Genomic DNA, 20,350 nt, shown 5'->3' with positions numbered 1-20,350 from the left:
TTCATAACATTTTCCTACTTTCCACCAAAAGACTAATTTGTCCCAAAATGCCACAATCTATGTCAATAATGTTGACATCTATTTTTGTCATTCACTATAAGATGTCAACATTGTTGACATATCGGTGATATTTTGGGCAAAATTAGTCTTTTGGTGAAAAATTGTAAAATGTTATAAAATTGGTGGCAAATTGGGCAAATTCTCATTCCTTATTGTTTTTTTTTTATATTTTAAATAAATTACATATAGGGCGCGAATTAATAACGGTAAAATGAAGTTTACATATAAATATTAGGGTCAATAGCAATGAAAAGTCAACAAAAGGAAGATCCGTGATATTGTTATATATTTTAAAGTATAATATCATCATTTTAGTTAAACAGAAGATATAAACTCGAAATTTTTAAAAATAAAATATTAAACTCGATATTTCACTAAAACATATGATATGATATATGTGTGTCATTTTATCTTAGAAATAATACTTAATTTCCCAATAACATAATCATCAACTATTTCATATAAATAAAAGTAGAAACTTATTAACTACAGGGATCTCATACACATTGCTCTAAGTTTGAAACTCAACGGTCTCAAGCTCGAGAGGCAAATTACCACTACGGTCCCTAATTCCCATCAAACTCCCAAAATCACCCTCAAAATACCCCCTCAAGAAAGCAACAATAGCCCCAGAAACAAACCTCCTCATAGGCTCTCTGGGCCCACCGTTGCTCTTACACAAGCAATGAGTCAGCTTCCCTCTGACCCCACCGGTCTCGTCGTCCAACATGTCAAGATGCCCATACCCCTCGGCCACGAAGTGCCAGCGTGGCACTCTACACTCCCCGAAAAAGTCCACGTGGCTGACCCCCATTGGAGCGCACGGAGGGAAAAGCGGGCCCAACTTGGACCCGCCGAGGCCCGAGCCCAACACCAAGACCGGAAGCCCGTTTAGGTCCATCGAGTTCGGGACGTAGGTCAGGACCCGAGGCGGGGTTTGCTTTCCTCGGCCCGTCCCGTCCACCGGGTCGATCCCGATCAGGGCCCGCGGTTTGATCGACAATGTAGCCGTTATGTCTTTGCTTAGGGCTAAAGCAAAGGAGGTTTTCCCGCCTCGGCTGTGCCCGGCTAGCGCGAGCTTGCTTGTGTTTGCTTTCACTTTTGGTGGTAATATTTTGTCTAGGCCTTCGCTTATCCAATTTATTACTTTGGCTGTGGAATTCACTTCCTCGTTTGAATCTGGTCCAGCCACCGTGTACAGCTGTTTGTTTAGGTTTAAAGAAGGAAAAGAAAAAGAAGAAAATAACACATTTCTTAGTTGATTGATCTCATTATTTATGTAGTTACCAATCTAGACACATGAAATTCTACCTCGTTTAACGAAAGCAATTTCCTGAATGCCTCAAATAATTTTAATTACTCTGTGAATTACTAATAAAAATTCAAATGAAAATACAAATAATACCAAAATAAGAGTAATAAAACTATAATATCAAGAAAAAGTATAAAGTTGAGTTATTTTCGTAATAAAACGAGGTGTTTTCTGGAAAAGCAAAATGTTTTTCAAAAATAATATTTTTAAAATGAGGTGGTTCAAGCATTTCTACTACATCTTTACTTGGCTATTAATTTATTGATAGACTAACAATCTGTTTATAATTATCAACTAATTTATAGAACAATAAATTTATAAGTTGATTACTACAATGAGCTCTTTCTATTATTTAAAAACAAACTATATGACTCATAATTTACTATTATTTGTTGACTAATTTTTCTTAAAACATTGTACGTAGTGGGTGTTACAATTCCTTTAAAACTGCAACGTTGATTGGTTGTGAGTCACAAATTAGTGTCTTGTTGGGCAAGGATGGATCGATTATTCATATCAAACCATATATAGGAACAAAAGAAACATTTATTTTGGAGATATTGTTGTAAATTGTGATGAGGACAACCACTTGGCTTTTTTCAATCCATCCATTTTCCTGTCACATTTTCTAGTGTGTGAACACGTATCAACATTTATTAAAGTGAGCTGCATGAAAAATTAAAATAATTTCAAGCAAATAATTACCCAATTAAAATTTCTACCAATTTTGTTTTTTATTTATTTATTGGATTATGAGAAATTAAGCCGCAAGACTGAGCCAATTATCAAGCAATTAATAAAATGAAAAGAGAAAGAGATGTGAGTATAAACCTGAGGGGCTATAACAATGAAGCCATGAGAGGCAATATGTTGGATGAGCTGAGAGTAAAAAGAGTTGTAGAGAAGATAACCATGAGAGAGCAACAACACTGGGAATTCACCTTCTTCACTTGGCATGGAAATCAGCACTGGCTTTGGCGGTGGAACTGAAATTACAATTCCACCCTTACCACCACTACATCTTGTATCGACACCCTCCACTCTTTCAAGGACTGTTGTGTACTTTCCTTTCTCGAAAACATTGGAGCCAACTTCTTCTGTTGTTGGGCTATTGAGTAACAAGCCAGACATTTTTTTCCCCCTTTGAATGAACTATTGCTCTACATTGATGATGATGATGATGGTTATGTATTATATACTAGTGGAGCCAGATATTTTATTTTTATGGCTTATATATGTTTACCTTTACGTTATTTAGTTTTTCTCTTCAGTGGACTTAGACACTATTGATTTATATGGGCCTATCAATTGGGCTTCAAGCCCAATACTTTACAACTAAAATTCAATAAGTCAAAGTTAATCTAAAAGTATGAATTTCGTTAGTACAAAAATACCCTTAATGAAATTTCTTTTTACTTTCTTTTGTAGTTACTTTTGTTATTTACTTAATGGTCACAAAAGCAAAGTTAGATATCATTTTTTGTTTGATTTGTGAAGTTATAAAAAAAAAATTCAAAGAGTTTGGTCTTATCAAATACATAAATTTTATTGACAACAATGTCAATAAATCTTCAAAGAATTTTCTAGAATCGTTTAAATATTTATTGACATTTATGTCAATAAAATGACAAAATGTCAATAAATTTTCAAACCAATTTTTTTTTTCTTTCTAAATTTCCCAAAATATTAGGTATATACGAGGTTTTGGAGGGAGTGGAATTATGAAGCACGTTGATATGGACAGAAATTGCTCTCTCTCTCTCTCTCTCTCTCTCTCTCTCTCTCTCTCTCTCTCTTCGCCTCCACGCCGATTCATCTTCTACTTCGTCAAGATTTATGTTGTTATTGTTGTTGTTGTTGTTGTTGTTGTTGTTGTTGTTCTTCTTCTTCTTCTTCTTCTTCTTCTTCTTCTTCTTCTTCTTCTTCTTCTTCTTCTTATGTTATGTGCTTCTTCACCAAAAATGACAAAAAACACCATAAACCAAATCCAAACCCTAAATTTAAAGCCATGACCAATAAATCTAAATCTTCGCCGGTAAATGGAGAGAAGCTTGAAACGAGATTGATTTCGGATATGTCGTAGTTGATTTTTGTTTGGTTTTCTTTGAATTTTGAATTCACATCCAGATTTTCAAGGTTTCCTAAAAAGAAGTTGTAATGTCGATAATGCCAATAAATCATATAGAGTATTGACGACCATGTACATAAACTAGACAGACAAAAAAAAATATTTTATGGTAGTTTTGTACCAAAAAAATATAAGGAATTCATACTTTTGGATTAATTTTGACATATTGAATTTTTGTCCAAAAGTATTGAGGAGGTCATAGTTTATGAATAATCCCAGTGAATGATGAATATGGATTTTTCTACAAGTATGGCCTTCTGAATATTTTTTTCACCAAAATTCAATAAATCTATCTTAATTAATCCAAAAGTATGACTAACTATTTTGTGTATTTACCTTTTTAATCTTCTTCTTCTTCTTCTTCTTCTTCTCTCTCTCTCTATCTCTCTCTCTCTCTCTCTCTCTCTCTCTCTCTCTCTCTCTCTATCTTGCTTGATTGATTATTGTTTTTGTTTTTGAGTTGCTGAATCTTTATGTCGCTCACTTTCGTTCTCATAGAACATTTTTTTTTCATTTGAAGAATCTTGAAATTTGTTTGAAGATTTATTGACATGGATGTCAATAAATCTTCAAAATTATGGGAATTTCTTCAAAGAATTTGGGAATTTCTTCAAAGATTCCGGGAATTCGTTTGAAGATTCTAGGTTCGTTGAAAATTTATTGACATTCATAAAATTTATTGGCAAAGATGTCACTAAATATTCAAACGAATTTTCATATTCTTCAAATGAAAAAAAAAATCTTTGAACAATTCTATGAGAATGAAAGTGAACGTTGTGAGGATTCAGCAACTCACGATATATATATATATATATATATATATATATAGAGAGAGAGAGAGAGAGAGAGAGAGAGAGAGAGAGAGAAGATGAAAGTTAAAAATGTAAATACTGAAAATGGGTAGTCATACTTTTGGATCAATATAGACTTATGTGATTTTGGTATAAATTGTGACAATGTTATCACAAAAATAAGTTTTTATGACCAACTGATCATAGGGTATTTATGCTCTTTATCGTCTTTAAAGAATACTTAATGTTTATGTACTTATATACTTATTTAAAAGTTACGGGATAAATACTTAATGTTTATGTATTGTATCACTTATATACTTGTTTAAAAGTTGCGGGATAAATACCTAATGTCGTTTTTTTGTCTCTCTATTATTACCAAAAGTGTTAACTTTGGATGGAATAATAATACGTGTCAACATCTGGTAATTTTGATCAATTAAAAAAATAAATAATCAATCTTTATTATGTTTGCATATATTAAAAAAACCCCTCTCTTCCATTGTGGTCCATCCCAATAACTGAAGCTTATGAATTGAAACATAGAACATCAAAACCCCAAAAGTCTGTCAAAAAATCTCTTTCAACGATGGCATCGGATATGCATTATATTCATAAACAGAGTCCATTTCTAATTGATTCCATCCAAACATATTCGATCTGTATGAAATGAGAATGACTGACTTGCAAGCAATCACCATTCTTGGCCTCTTTGCGAACGACATCGATAATAGAATCGGTGAGTCCGGGGACGGATTCCGACGAGGATGGGATGTAATCAGAGTGCATTGTGATGGGATGTAATCAAGTAGGAATTTAAAGAGGATAAGTCCGAGGAGTCGGCGGCGGAGAGAAGACAGTAGAGAGGCACTTGTTTTATTTGATAATGTTGTTGATGATTGTTAGAAAAATGAAAACATATCCGGTTTGATCGATTTCCATTGCCATAACAGAGCAAGATGTTGCACTTTTTTTGTATTATGTTTTTTTTAATATTTAAAACAACATTTTTTTTTATAAAAAATTTACGAAATTATCAGATGTTGACACGTGCCATTCCATCATGTTAACATCTTTGGTAGTAATGGAGAGAAAAAATAAATAAATATTGAGTATTTATCCCGCAACTTTTAAACAATAGATATATAAGTGATATAAACATAAGGTATTTTTCCGCTATTTTAATTATTTTTAATTCTAAAACTATGACTATTTATTGACAAACTTCTCAATAAATAATTATGTTTATCAACAAACATGTCAATAAATAACTGTGTTTATTGACAAACTTTATTATCATAGTTTTAGAATTAAAAATAATTCATGGATTAAGGTAAAAAAAATGATCATAGCTTTGAAATTATAATCTATCCACATAGAATAGTTTTTTTTTTTCCAAGGCAAAATATTAATCAATTCAATATAATCACTAGTTTATGTTTTTCTTGTTCTTTTATAATTGCATATAAAATTGGTATTTAATATATTATATAAAAACGTATTGAACTTAAAACATTAGTACACAGCTACGCACATAATTCGGTAAAGCTTAATTTGTCAAACATATACAATCTTATTTCCATTTTTTGTTTTTTGTTTTTGTTTTTTTTTTTGTTTTGTGAAAGCCTAATATTATAAAGGTATTACTGAATGGAGTTTTCCGATAATTTGTTCCACATGACATGATGACATAGAAGATAAATGTCACATTGGGAAATTATAAACTTACTCTGCAATGAGATAAACAAAAAAGGAGGTAAAATAATGAAAAATATTGCAATCCCCGTCCTATAGTAGAAGTTGAGGAAATATCCAACTTCCTAGCAACACTTCTTTCAGTATTCATATTACCTACAACAAGTTAAATATATATAAAAAATAAAATAAAAAACTTTGTGCAGCACCTTTTAAATACTAAATAACTTATGAATTACATATTTATAAATCTTAGTCCGCCGCTACTCCTAGTAAAATTAGAAGATTTTGGAAGAGGCCAATGATGTCGAGATAGAGCGCTGTCGCGGCCCAAATATAATCGTCGTAGCTATGTCGTTTTATCATTTTATCGGTGTCGTGGATAATGAAGCCGCAAAATATGATTGATGCCAATGCTGAATATATCGTTATCGCCGGCTCACCTAGCGGAGCAGCTGTCTGTTTTTGTTTCCATAATTTTTTTAAAAAAAAAATGCAATGTTAGATAATTCATTCAAGCACTACAAATTATATGCAAGAAAGAAAAAGAAATCCACACCTTACAAATAAAGTTATAGTAAAATGTTGTTGCTACGGCTATTTTTGGTTAGTCTTAGTCTAGTCTAATCTAGTTAGCTGGATAATATATTCTCTTACCCGATTATTGACTTACTAGAGAATTTATTCCGCTATATAAACTCTAAAAACAAGTCCATTTTGTTTCAGTTTGTAACTAAGTTTGTTGATATAATTTAGGAGCTAACTGAATAACTAATCCATTAAATATTTGACTTGAAAGAAAAAACCGACTTTTTTTCGCTAAAATTATACATTTGATTATGAATTATGAAAAACGCAATATATATTTGTGCATGTATATATATGTACCTGAATGAGAATGAAAATTAATAGGACCAAGAGCGAAGCAAACAAAAAGGGCCCAAGAAAACTAAAATCGGAGCCTCTTTTGACAGCCCAGAATGTGTACAAAGTTAGGAACATGACCACTACACAGCAAAGAACCACTGCCTCCAAAATCACCACTCCTGTGATAACAATAATAAAAAAATAAGAACTCAACACACAAATACATATAATAATAATTTACATAAATATATTATACTTCTATATCACGTAAAGATTTCAATTAGATAACTTCTTTGTTTCTCCTAGTCATTTTACTTCTAATCATCTAAACCAAGTTCATCACAATATATATATATATATATATATATATATATATATATATATGCATATATATGTATACTTTTTATACTTTAAAACAATTATCTAAAATTACACTTGCAAATAATACTCGATATATGTAAATCTATTATTTCTTAATCGGGAGTTCTCATATTCAAGATAGTAATTCCTTCTTGAATTTTGAGGCGATCAAAGTATCAATTAATTAAAGGACACAATACTTTGTTATGATCAATTCATTTATCCTAATTATGCATGATTTAAGTAATAATATTTAATTAATTATTACCTTTGGTGAATGCGCAACTAAGCCCCACAGAAAATGAGACCCCAATTGTGAATAACGTAAGGAGGAAATAATTCACAGGATGTCGTTTGTGGAAAAAGTACAATGGAATCATAACTACACCAAAAAAAAAAAAAAAAACAAAACAAAAACGTTCAGTAACCATTAAAAATGAACTAAACAAAAACATAATTAATAATCAAAATTTACGTACGTAGGAAGGTAGAGATGATTATAGCAATGTACGCGATGACACCGGCCATGGTTGTGACGATGAATTGAGGGATCGGATGGTAGAAAATGACCATGGAAGCCACGATCGCCGTTAGAAGTAATTGCATCGATATTATCGTGTAAACTTTTCGAATAAAGCTCCATTGGAGACGAGGGTTTTCGATCATCGTCGGATAGAGAAGATCTTCAGTATTGTAAACCTTGAAGCCATACTCGATGTCACGAGCTTTTTGTTCGTGATTTGATCGCTCCATTATTATTAATAATAATATGTTTTTTGAAAATTTTAATGATCAATCACTACCATAGGTAAATAATTTTTTTTTTCTCTTTTGGTCTTGGGCTCATTTTCTGTATTGGTTATGTTGGTCATATTTATATGTATATGTGTTTACTCTTGCTGAATAATAAAGAACAGAAAACAGTTTTGGGAGGTTTTTCTTTTTTGGTTTTGAATGATAGAAGACTTTTTAGAGAGTTCGAGAAAATTTTGGTGGAGAGAGAGACTTTTAGTTGCATGAGTTTGTTATGATCGAAGATACTATGTAACCTTTTAATAGACATATTGACAGAATTGAGGAAGACAGGAAATATTGGCTCAATCTAATTGTTAAATGAATAAATAAACCATTAAAGTATTTGAGTATTTTGGTAGTATATTGATATAGAATATGAAAAACGACATTGTCTCTTGTCGTCCTAATGTTATGTCCTCACTTTTATCTCAATATGTCTGCTTAATAGAGTTGACTCGGTTCATTAAATATATGAAGATTTTCCAGTTCAGAAAAAAACAGAATTTGTTTGCAAGGAAAAAAAAAAGTATTTTCTTACATAGTTGAAAGAACCGAATTACCAAGACGTTTTAGCTTGTTCTTCAGTATTTGATTTATTTTACCCCGTCATATATGTAAACGTAAACTTAAATCCGCAGCATGTTGTCTTATGATTTTTTTTTTCTTTGTTTGAAAATAAAGGGTAACATGGATTTAGACTTGAATTCTAGTAACGTTGTAAAAATAAAAAATTACACAGTCATAGTGTCTTGTTTCTGATCGAGAGATGCATGTTTTTACATTCAAGACTATTATTATTATTATTATTTATTTTTTTTTAAGAAATAGAGAGGCGGCTCCAAAGGGAAAATGACCACCTTGTAGTTTCGACTCCGATGACTTCAAAGAGATGGGTAGTAATAGCAAGCCCGGCCAACCTGCAAGGGAACTAAAGCAAAGGTTTTAGGCCTCCTCACTCAGAAGGGCCTAATTTTTTTTCCTTTATATATTTAAAATAAAAAAATAAAAATATGCACATGTGGATGTTGAAAGAGGTCGGTATATACAAATCAAGCAGGCTTTAAATGTTGAAATCCGGCCCACATGCACACATCGGGCTTGGCACACACAATCAATTAATATCATAGCCTAAATTGTGTAAGACACTCCACTGACTCAAGAAAGACATACGTTACATACATTCTATAACAAAGCGACAGTTTATCTTCCTTCCAAAGAATCAAGAAACAATGACTAAATTGCTGCTGACAATGGACACAAACAAAACCGTTTCTTTACCGACGTGAAGAAGGAAGACAATGACATAATTTCAGAATTTATCTAATATCTATCTAAATTTTATTTTTCTTTTTGTGTGTGTCTTGCTTGTTTCTTAGATTTAAATCAATTTTTGTGTGATCAAGTGTGATTTTTTTTTTTTTTTTGGTCAAAGTGTGAGTTTTTATTTCTTGGAATTGTAGTGTTTTCTTGGTTTGATTTAAATATGTCTAGTAAAAAATATCAACAGGGGTATGATAAAATTAAGAAAAAATAAATGAAGAAAATTTGATTCAATCTAAAAAATGAGCACTTGAAAAATTTCTTATAAAAAGACATGAAACTTCAAGTGAAGCAATAATAAGAGAAGAAAATTTACCTAATTCAAAGAGACGTGACAAAGTAATGGTAGAAGGTCTAGAGAAAGAGATTAATATTAATGAAACATATGATATTGTAATGGTTGATGAAGAAGGTGAAAAAATCATAGAAGAAGTGGAAATTGATATAAACACCAAAGGTGATAAATGTGATTTTAGTGAAAATTCTACCAATATATTTTAGACCAGTCTAAATGGAAAAATATAGATCATAAGTTGAGAGTTTATTGGTGGAAATAGGCCCCATTAGAGACAATGATATAACATTTCCAAAAGATGATAATTGTAGGTATTTTTCAACTTTTTTTACACGAGAAAATTACTAAATGAGGAAAGATGTGATAGAAGATGGTTAGTCTATTCAAAGGAATCGAACAAAGTGTATTATTTTTGTTGTAAATTGTTTGGTACGAAGTCTAGTGTAAACCAATTAGGAAAATGATGGAACAAATGATTGGAGAAATCTTGGTTCCAAACTTAAAAGCCATGAAACAAGTGATGAACACATGATTAATATGGAAGATTGGTTTTATTTGGAGTTGAGGTTAGTAAAAAATAAAACAATTGATCGGAGTGTTCAAAACATAATTAACAAAGAGAAAGAACATTGGAGAAGTGTTTTGATAAGAATCATTGCTATTGTTAAAACTTGGCTAAGAATAACTCGGCATTTCGGGGAACAAACGAAAAAGATTTATCAAGAAAATAACGGAAACTTTCTTAGCCTAGTTGAGATGGTAGCGGAATTCGATCCGGTAATGTAAGAGCATGTGAGGCGTATTAAAAACGACGAGATCCGTAATCATTACTTGGGACATGGAGTTCAAAATGAGTTCATTCAAATGTTGGCACATGAAATCAAAACTACAATTGTCAAAAAGTTAAAATAGGCAAAATACTTTTCTATATACTTGTTTATTCTATGGATATAAGCCATCAGGAAAAAAATGTCTATCATATTGAGGTGTGTGGATATGTCAAGTCCAATTTGAGTCGAAGAATACTTTTGGGATTTTTAAATGTTGATGATACATTCGGGATAGGCCTCTTTAATATACTTGTGAGGGAGATTGAAAATTTGAAACTTGATATTAATAATGTAAGAGGACAATGATATGATAATGGATCTAATATGAAAGGAAAACATCAAGGTGTGCGAAAAAGATTATTGGAAATAAATTGTAGAACGTTTTACACACATTGTGGTTGTCATAATCTTAATTTGGTGCTTTGTAATGTTGCAAACTCTTGTGTTAAAGACATATTAGTTTTTGGAGTTGTACAACGCATATATTCATTGTTTTCCTATTCAGTCAAGCGATGGAAGATATTGAAAGAAAATATATCTAGTTTGACTGTAAAATCATTGTCACAAACTCGTTGGGAAAGTCAAATAGAAAGTGTCAAATAAATTAGGTATCAAGCTCCAAAAATTAGAGATGCATTATCATACCTCGCAGATGTGACATCCCGGATTTCCGAACCATCATACTAAACTCAATTTTTTTTTACTTGAGAAAAAATGTGGAGATTTTTTTTATTTTTTAGAACATCATTTCCTTTATTTATAAAGTGTAGACTTTAAAATAAAGAACCTTGAAAAAACCACAACGTTTAAAATATTACAAAATTATTTGATGAAAATAAGAGAAATACTTAATTCGGAATTCAAAACCAAAGTAGATGATTTGAAATACATAACGAAAATAAAATCATGAAACTCAACTTCAATTGAAAATAAAATTAAACTTTAAAAAATATCTAAAGTATAAAAATCTCAAACCGAGTGTTTAGAAAATTACGTAGCGGAAGTCTTTTAAATAAATGAGCGGAACCTCAACCCAACCCCTTAGCCATCGAACGACGCTGATCCACCATTGTCACTTGTTTTTTGTTGTTACCTACAACACAGACGAATAAACATAGAATGAGTTAACGCTCAACGAGAATAACTATGACTCAAAAAAAGATGATTAATGCAATGCATCAACCGATTATTGGTCTTTTAGTTCTAACGGTATCATGGTCTTTCGTATCATAAATCTTATCATATTTTATTCAGGGAGCCCCTAGAGTAGTCATACCAATTTCGGTGTACACTTTAGAAACGAACTACGGCGCTGCGTCCTCCTATAGTTCGAATCATTTAATAAATATATATCGTATGAGAAAACTCTCGTTATGAGCCTGTAGGTCGGCTCGAGAGAATTCTCTTAATACTTATGTAGCTCGAGGCGGAAAGACTCTCTTACTTATCTTATCACTTGATTATTCACATTGCATACAAAGGTGGCATATGGCATAAACATAAATAGTAACATGGCTAAGCATATGAGTACGTCATGAAAGAAAATTAACTAATCTCATACATTAGATCATCATAAAAAGACACATATCATAATCACCACAATCCACTCAATAACAGATAAACGTACACATATAAAAATATCAAACAAAAAATCACATACTGCATATAAATCAATCCTGATCACCGACTCATCATATTTAATTTTGAAGGAATCCGTGTTGTAGTGAGATTATTCTGACCTTATTTCGAGAATATGCGACCTTAGACTTTCGGACGATTGGAAAAGCTATTCGGCTCGAGAACTAATTGAAGGAATACCAATTAGATTCTAATAAACACTTCTGGACATAACAAAGTTTCTGAAAAAACTCAGAGACGGGACTCGAAAGTGAAGCGACAAAAATATCCTTTGCTCTAGGATTTCGGCAAAACATTAATTTTAGAGAAATTTTTTTGGGAATATTCCAAAAGCTAGAGAAAAAATAATTCAAACATTTTCTTCTTCAGTGGGAAAAAAAATTCGGATTCCATAATAACGAAAACTAAATAAAGGTATAACGTGTAAAAAGAGAGTTTAATAAGCATTCTGGGAACGGTCTATGCAACGGTCTAAAATAAAATCTTTGATATACTTCCACTGATTAAAAACTCATAAAAAATTTATTGTGTAACAAGTGCACATAAAAGTATCGTATAAAAATTTCATGCTAAAAAACGTTTCGTAGGTATTTAAAAAAAAATAAAACTACGTTGTTTGAAACAGAAATAAAGTGTCTGCACACTGATTGTAAATGATTTTTTAAAATAAAAACCATTCCTCAAAAAATCATGAAATTTTAAACACGTATCAATAACATCTGAAAAGTTCGTGTATAAAATTATTAGCTCAAAATAAAATTCCTAGCTATTTAAAAAAACATGTTTTCTTATTGTCCTGAAATTTGATGAAATCAAAATGTGTTTACCGTAGAATTCTTTAGAAATAAACATAATTACTGAAAAGAAAATACCAAAAATGGTGAAAGATAAATATTTTCAAAAATACCTTTAGAGTTGTGAAGATGTTGCTAGAAAAATAGTCTTAAGGCCTTCAAAAAGGGTTAATGGAAACTATAATATGGTGGCTAGGGTTTTTTTTTAGAGAAGAAAAAAATAGAATATGTAAAGCGTCTGAGACACAGGAGAGAAGAAATTTTGTATGTGTGTGGTATATGGTCTGAAGAGAAAAGAGTTTTGAAAAAAATTCTAACGTGCCATCATTATCAATTGGCAAATTAAATGATATGATATTATTAATCATCAAAACTTGCTTCTTCTTTTCTTTGAATTCCTTTTGTTGACATTTTTTTTTTTTTTTTTTTTTTTGAAAAACACTTTTGTTGACATTATATACATAATTAAGTAACCAAAATAAAAATATAAAAGGTAAACATATGTATATATGTATTCCACTGATACGCTATTTTGATAATATATATATATATATATATATGTATATGTATAATATATATTATACATACATATATATATATATATATATATATATATATATAGCCTTTTTAATAATTCATGATAAAAAAATTATGAGATTTAAATTTATCTTGAAGAGAAATCATCTCCCGAACTTAAATTTGAAGTCAATATAACATTTAGAGAAAAAATAAGCATACATACCACCTAGCCATATAACTCAAATAAGGGTTTCTCACCACAAACAAATTCTAATTAATTTTTTCTGAAGGCTAAGATTCAGGGTTTCACAATCTCTTCTAGTTATTAGAATTTTCGTCCCGAAAATTAACGTAAAGGATCGTGATAAAAGCATAAAATTACTTACTTTGCACTACTAAACTTCTAGGAACATCTTAGGATATCGTGATCGCATATCGTCTTCGCGTTCCCAAGTGGCTTCTTCTATCTTATGATTTCACTAAAGTACACTGACTAATAGAATCACCTTGTTCATTAGGATCTTTTCTTCACAATCAAGAATCTGGACTGACTTTTTCGTCATACGTCAAGTCTTCATGTACTTCGATAGGCTCTTGGACCAGTTCATGATTTGGATCGGGTAGATACTTTTTGAGCAACGAGACATGAAACACATTGTGTATTAATGCTAACTCGGGATTCAGAGCTAGACGGTAGGCTACTTTTTCGATTCTTTCTGTGATATCTTGAAATGACCAATGTACCTCGGGCTCAATTTTCCCTTCTTGCCGAACCTCATCACACCCTTGAGAGGTGCTACCTTCAAGAATACAAAATCCCCGACTTGAAATTCCACTGGTCGCCTTCTCTTATCGCCGTAGCTTTTCTGTCGGGCTTTGGGCAGTTCCCATTCAATCACGTATCTTCTTGATAGCTTCTGTGGTGTCTCGAATAAATTTTTTCTTCTCGAGGCTGTTTTCTCCGGATTCGAACCAGTGAATCGGAGATCGACACTTTCAACCATAAAAGAGCTTCATATTTTGGAATTAGATCAACTAAAAGGTCTTCTTTCATATTTTGAGAGTTATAGAGAAAATGGATTCACATCTGCCATAATTCGGCTAAAGAAATTGCAAATGAGATGAGAGTAAAATCCCAATTTCGTGAAAGATGTGTGATTTGTAGGAAGAGACAATTCGATGAGTAAAATCAACAACAGCCTCTCTATAAGACAAAGGCTCAAACAAAGAGTAAAGAGACACGAGAAAGGAAACAAAAGAGGAAGAGTATGAAGAATAAGCAAAATCGGGAAGTTTAGTGGACTTACGAGGACGAGTAGACTGACGCAAAGGAGGATGATCCGCGATTTCAAGTGACGGCTGAGCTGTCGTAGCAGGAGGGGTCGGAGACGTGTGTGTCTCGGGAACTAAAGTATCAATGTGTACAACCTCATTGGTGTCAATATCAAAAGGATCAATGCGAATAAGATCATTTTGAGTTATGTTATGAGAACTAGCGGGAACATAGAAGAAAGGAATATGCTCTAAAAACACAACACGACGAGAGACATACAATTTCTGACTGACCGGATCAAAACAACGATATCCCTTTTGACCAACACCATATCCCAAAAAGACACACAAAGCACGAAACAAGTGGAACCAAAAACACGTAAAGAGGCATGATCAAGGACATTGCTAAACAACTTTTCAAAAATGGGACAATCCTGAATTATGAGAGGTTGGGATTCTGTTTATGACATAGGCATCGGTATGGATAGCCTCCCCCTAGAAAATACTGGGAACCTCGGCGGACAATAGGAATGAGCGAGCGGTCTCAACAAGATGACGGTGTTTCCTTTCGGTAACACTGTTTTGTTGAGGTGTGTCGATGCATGAGGTTTGGCGAATGGTCCCATCAGAAGCAAGTAACTGGAAAAAATTGTTAGAAGTATATTCACCCCCTAAATCATTACAAAGGCATTTAATGACAGCAGAGTGTTGTGTTTTAACGAGAGCTCTAAAATCACGATAAATACCCAAAAAATCAGATCTACGCTTCATAAGATAAACACAAGTGTAACGAGTGAAATCATCAGTAAAAGAGACATAATATCTAGAACCACCCTTAGTAGACACAGGGGCAGGTCCCCACACATCAGAATGCATAATAACAAAGAGAGCAAGAGATGACGAAACACTGTTTTGAAATGGTAAGCCTGAGAATTTTGCAAGTTTACAACCATTACAATAAGAAATGTCATGGGAATTCAAATGACCTAAAGCTCCCGTAGAAACCAAAAAACACAAATGAGATGCTAAAACATGACCCAAACAAGAATGCCACAAATAAAAGTCAGATGAAAAATGACTCAAACGAAAAGAATATAAATCCACACTAGTGGCAGCCACACCCGATACTTTGAGTTCATCCAAGACATAGAGTCCCCCCTGCTTATGTCCAGTCACAATCACCGTCTGAGATCGCGGATCCTGAATACAACAAGTATAAAAAGAAAAGGTGACTAAGAAACCAGATTTGGTCAATTGACTAACAAACAGAAGATTTATAGCAAGACTAGGGATATAGTAGACATTCGAAATAGAAATACGAGATATAACAACAGAACCAATGCCCTCCGAAGGCATAGGGGTTGTGAAACCCCAGAATTTTTTTATAAATATTGTTGAAATTTTCTTTTTAGTATTTTAGTAGATTTAATATATATATATATATATATATATATATATATATATGCCCTGTATTTATTTATATATATAAGGATAGTGTGCATGTGATAAGTACATATACATATATATAGTATGTGCTTGTGATACGTATATATGATATATTGTGTAATTATATTATATACTGTTATATATGAGGTTATTTCCTTAGATATAAATTTTAAATGTATACACCTGTACGTGTGTATTGATACATATATATATATATATATATATATATGTATGTATAGATATATATACATTACTGTAGTATTTTTTTTTTTTACATATATCGAGTATATATGTATATATAATTGTTACATAGCTACATATGAATATATAATTAGTGAAAACTTGGTATATTGGGAATATGTATATAATATAGGTTATTTATTTATAAATTATATAAAAGTTGTAGGTTATATATTATATATAAACGTTAGGTTTATTAAGTGGTTTTTGAACGTATGTGTTTATATATAGTAAAAGTAATAATTAATATATTAAGAGTAGGAGTAGGATTAGGTTTACGCTTTTAGAGTTTGGGTTTTTAGGGTTTGGATTTTTAGGGTTTAATCAAGCCCTATATATACATACACTCATTTTCTTTTCACGCTTCCTCTCTGCTCTCTCTCCCCTATTCTTCTTATTCATTGGAAATTTGTAGCTCTAGTTAGGCAACTCAATCCTTGAAGAAAAAAATAGGTATGTATTTCTTCTATCTGGTTCAGATTCAATAAAATCGTTTCTTAAAATGCTTACTGTTGTTTCAAAAGTTGTTATTTTGCATCCTTTCTTTTTGAAAAAGCTAGGTTTTTTAAATGTCTTCTATCTAAATCCTTAATCGGATAATTTTTTTTTTTTAATGAAATACTGAATATTTTTCGATTATTCTCTAATCAGTGCGCAGACCTGATTCACTGGTCTGACGTAATTCCTATTTTCAAACTTTGTAACGTTTACTGTGGATTCAAAAAGAATCGTGAAACCCCAGAACTTTTTACAAATATTGTTGAAATTTTCTTTTTATTATTTTAGTAGATTTAATATATATGCCTTTTATTTATTTATATATATATATATATATATATATATAAGGATAGTGCGCTTGTGATAAGTATATATACATATATATAATATGTGCTTGTGATACATATATATGATATATTGTGTAATTATATTATATACTATTATATGTGAGGTTATTTCCTTAGATATAAATTTTAAACAAAAAATTAGAAAAATAGCCAACTTAAACGTTTAATATTGCTGAATAGCCAAGGTTTGGTAAATATTAGGTAAATAACCATAAATGATAACGTGGCTTAATATGACAATGGTTATTTACTTAGAATTTACGTTTGTAAATATATAAAATTGGCTATTTACCTAATATTTACCAAACATTGGCTATTTAGCAATTCCCAACATTTAAGTTGACTATTTTGCTAAATTACCCAATTTTAAATGTATACACTTGTACGTATGTATTGATACATATATATGTATCAATAGATATATATATATATATATATATATATACATTACTGTAGTATTTTGTTTTACATATAACGAGTACATATGTATATATAATTGTTACATAGCTACACATGAATATATAATTAGTGAAAACTTGGTATATTGGGAATATGTTTATAATATAGGTTGTTTATGTATAAATTATATAAATGTTGTAGGTTATATATTATATATGCTGTTATATGTATATATATATATATATATATATATATATATATTACGGTAATTTAGCAAAATAGCCAATTTAAACGTTGTGAATCGCTAAATAGCCAATGTTTGGTAAATATTAGGTAAATAGTCAATTTTATATATTTACAAACGTAAATATTACGTAAATAACCATTGCCATAGTAAGCCACGTCATCATTTATGGCTATTTACCTAATATTTACCAAACCTTGACTATTTAGCAATATCAAACGTTTAAGTTGGCTATTTTTCTAATTTTTTGTATATATTAAGTGGTTTTTGGACGTGTATTTATATATAATAAAAGTAATAATTAATATATTAAGAGTAAGAGTGGGATTAGGTTTGGGGTTTTAGAATTTGGGCTTTTAGGGTTTAATCAAACCCTATATATACATACACTCCTTTTCATTTCACGCTTCCTCTATGTTCTCTCTCCCATATTCTTCTCATTCTTTGGAAATTTGTAGCTCTAGTTAATCAACTAAACCCTTGAAGAAAAAAATAGGTATGTATTTCTTCTATCTAGTTCGTATTCAATAATAATCGTTTCTTAAAATTCTTACTGTGGTTTCAAAAGTCGTTATTTTGCATCGTTTCTTTTTGAAATAGCTAGGTTTAAATGTCTTCTATCTAAATCCTTAATCGGATATTTTTTTTATGAAATACATAATATTTTTCGATTATTCTCTAATCAGTGCACAGACCTGATTCGCTTGTTTGACGTAATTCCGATGTTCAGACTTTGTAACGTTTACTGTGGATTCAAATATTATTATTTTGTGTTGATTCTTTTTGGAAACGCTAGTTTTACACGTCTTCTATTTAAAAATGTAATCGAGAAAAATATTTTCATACTATACATAATATTTTCTGATTATATTACGATCTGTGCGCAAACTAGTTTTGACACAAATTTTTAAAGTCAGATTTAATACTTTTTTATTTTTAAGAAATAGTTAAAGGATGTTTTTGGCCGTGATGAATTTACAAAAAGTGCTCAAAATTATGATTTATAGTTACAAAAATATTTACAGAAGTTTTTACAGAGTTTTAGTTTTCCTCCGAAACCCTAATAGCCAAGGTTATTTTAGTCATTTTTACGTTGAATGTCGTTTCTAAAAATTTCCAGAATCTAAAGTATGCCTTGAATCCTTTTCTTATATGATTCCGGATAATCTATTATCCTAATCATTCGAGTCAAATAGAGCTTCTAATTCCGCCTTCGACCAACGAGCTTTACTCCCGATTCGTCAAGGTGAGAATAATCTCACCGCAACACAGATTATTTCAAAAATAAATTTGATGAACATATTATTTATGACATGTCTTATATGTAGTTTTATATACTTAAGTATGCTTTTACTATCTTATAGCGTGTTTATTCTTTTGTGGTTTATTATTTGAGTGAGCTATGATTTGCAAGTTATGTGTTGATGCTAATTATTATATGTAATTTAAAGTAGTGGTTTATGTTTGGTAAGCTATGTGATGTTAAGTTAAAGTAGATTTGATAATGTACATGTTTTATTAAATAGTCATGTTTTTGTATGAGCATATGTATGAAAGTTTTTATTTACATGTCATATCTGTTTGTAACGTAAATCTTCAAAGTGAAAAGATAAAGATAAACAAGAGAGTCGTACCGCCTCGAGATATTTTAAGGAGAAGTTTCCCGGGCCGAGGCTCAAATGGGGAAATTTCTCGAGCCGAGGCCCTAATATGTTTATTAGATAGAGCGAAGTGTGGGACCTTGCAACCCCATATCTTCGTCTCTATAGTGCGCACTGAAATATGTACGACTACCCTAGTGGCACCCCGAGCTAAAAGTTGATAGAATCAAGAAAAGAAAGATCAAGTCACTGATTAGTTTAAAATACTAATTACTAGTTCATGCATTACATTAATTTTTATTTTGTGAGCTTTATATTATTCTCGCTGAGCTTAAGCTCATTTCTTTGAAAAATATACGTATGTGTTATAGATAAACAACTTGCAAGGAACTGATCAGGGCGGACTAGCGGCGTCGATAGTGAGAGGGTTGAGTTATTGTGAAACCCCCTAAACTAGCTTATAAAGAAATTTATATATTTTATAATAATATGAAATTAAAGTTCAAATTTATGTTATATAGTATATGTGAATTTTTTTTGGGTTAACTACTAGTTCATGGTACAAGTTGTAGGCTTTATTGATTTGTTTATCTAAGCTTTTGATCTTACGTTTTGTGTGTGATGTTTGTATAAATATGTGTACAAATATATATATATATATATATATATATATATATATGTTTTAAGGTTATATATATATATATATTAGGTATATATATATATATATATATATATATATATATATATGTAGATAAGGGTGCGTACTGTACTGTAAGTTAGTTAGTTATTAAAGGAATTTCAATATTCGATATATATACATTAGTGATATATATATATATATATATATATATATTTATATATCAAATTAAGCGTGCATATTTATATATACCTACATGTTA

At 30.9% G+C, this 20,350-nt stretch overlaps 2 protein-coding genes across 2 annotated transcripts; both read right to left on the bottom strand.

The window, feature by feature from the left end:
- Positions 1 to 467: 467 nt before the first annotated feature.
- Positions 468 to 2,545, bottom strand: CLH2 (chlorophyllase 2). The gene is made up of 2 exons (XM_089617442.1): positions 2,204 to 2,545; positions 468 to 1,261 (listed from the first exon to the last, which is right to left on the bottom strand). Exons 1-2 carry the CDS (start codon positions 2,501 to 2,503, stop codon positions 572 to 574), a joined length of 990 nt encoding a protein of 329 aa, XP_089473568.1. The 5' UTR covers positions 2,504 to 2,545; the 3' UTR covers positions 468 to 571.
- A 3,693-nt stretch (positions 2,546 to 6,238) lies between these two features.
- On the bottom strand, positions 6,239 to 7,966 carry LOC149393163 (protein LIFEGUARD 2-like). Its single transcript, XM_089617925.1, has 4 exons — positions 7,693 to 7,966; positions 7,482 to 7,595; positions 6,875 to 7,032; positions 6,239 to 6,445 (listed from the first exon to the last, which is right to left on the bottom strand). Exons 1-4 carry the CDS (start codon positions 7,964 to 7,966, stop codon positions 6,239 to 6,241), a joined length of 753 nt encoding a protein of 250 aa, XP_089474051.1.
- Positions 7,967 to 20,350: the final 12,384 nt, after the last annotated feature.

Source organism: Urtica dioica, chromosome 6 (assembly GCF_054948205.1).
Source record: "Urtica dioica subsp. dioica isolate 48M chromosome 6, U.dioica_male_clone48M_v1_H2, whole genome shotgun sequence".
Lineage (NCBI taxonomy): Eukaryota > Viridiplantae > Streptophyta > Magnoliopsida > Rosales > Urticaceae > Urtica > Urtica dioica.
The sequence above is the reverse complement of the archived record's forward strand: the minus strand, read 5'-3'. Positions and strand labels throughout refer to the sequence as shown.

Bases quoted from the DNA above. Each gene is read 5' to 3' on its own strand.
- CLH2 (XM_089617442.1), bottom strand. From the start codon at position 2,503: ATGTCTGGCTTGTTACTCAATAGCCCAACAACAGAAGAAGTTGGCTCC. The intron at 1,262-2,203 runs GTTTATACTCAC...CTAAACAAACAG, and splicing joins TCATTGTTATAGCCCCTCAG to CTGTACACGGTGGCTGGACC.
- LOC149393163 (XM_089617925.1), bottom strand. From the start codon at position 7,966: ATGGAGCGATCAAATCACGAACAAAAAGCTCGTGACATCGAGTATGGC. The intron at 7,596-7,692 runs GTACGTAAATTT...TTTTTGGTGTAG, and splicing joins AATCATCTCTACCTTCCTAC to TTATGATTCCATTGTACTTT. The intron at 7,033-7,481 runs GTAATAATTAAT...TTGTTATCACAG, and splicing joins TAGTTGCGCATTCACCAAAG to GAGTGGTGATTTTGGAGGCA.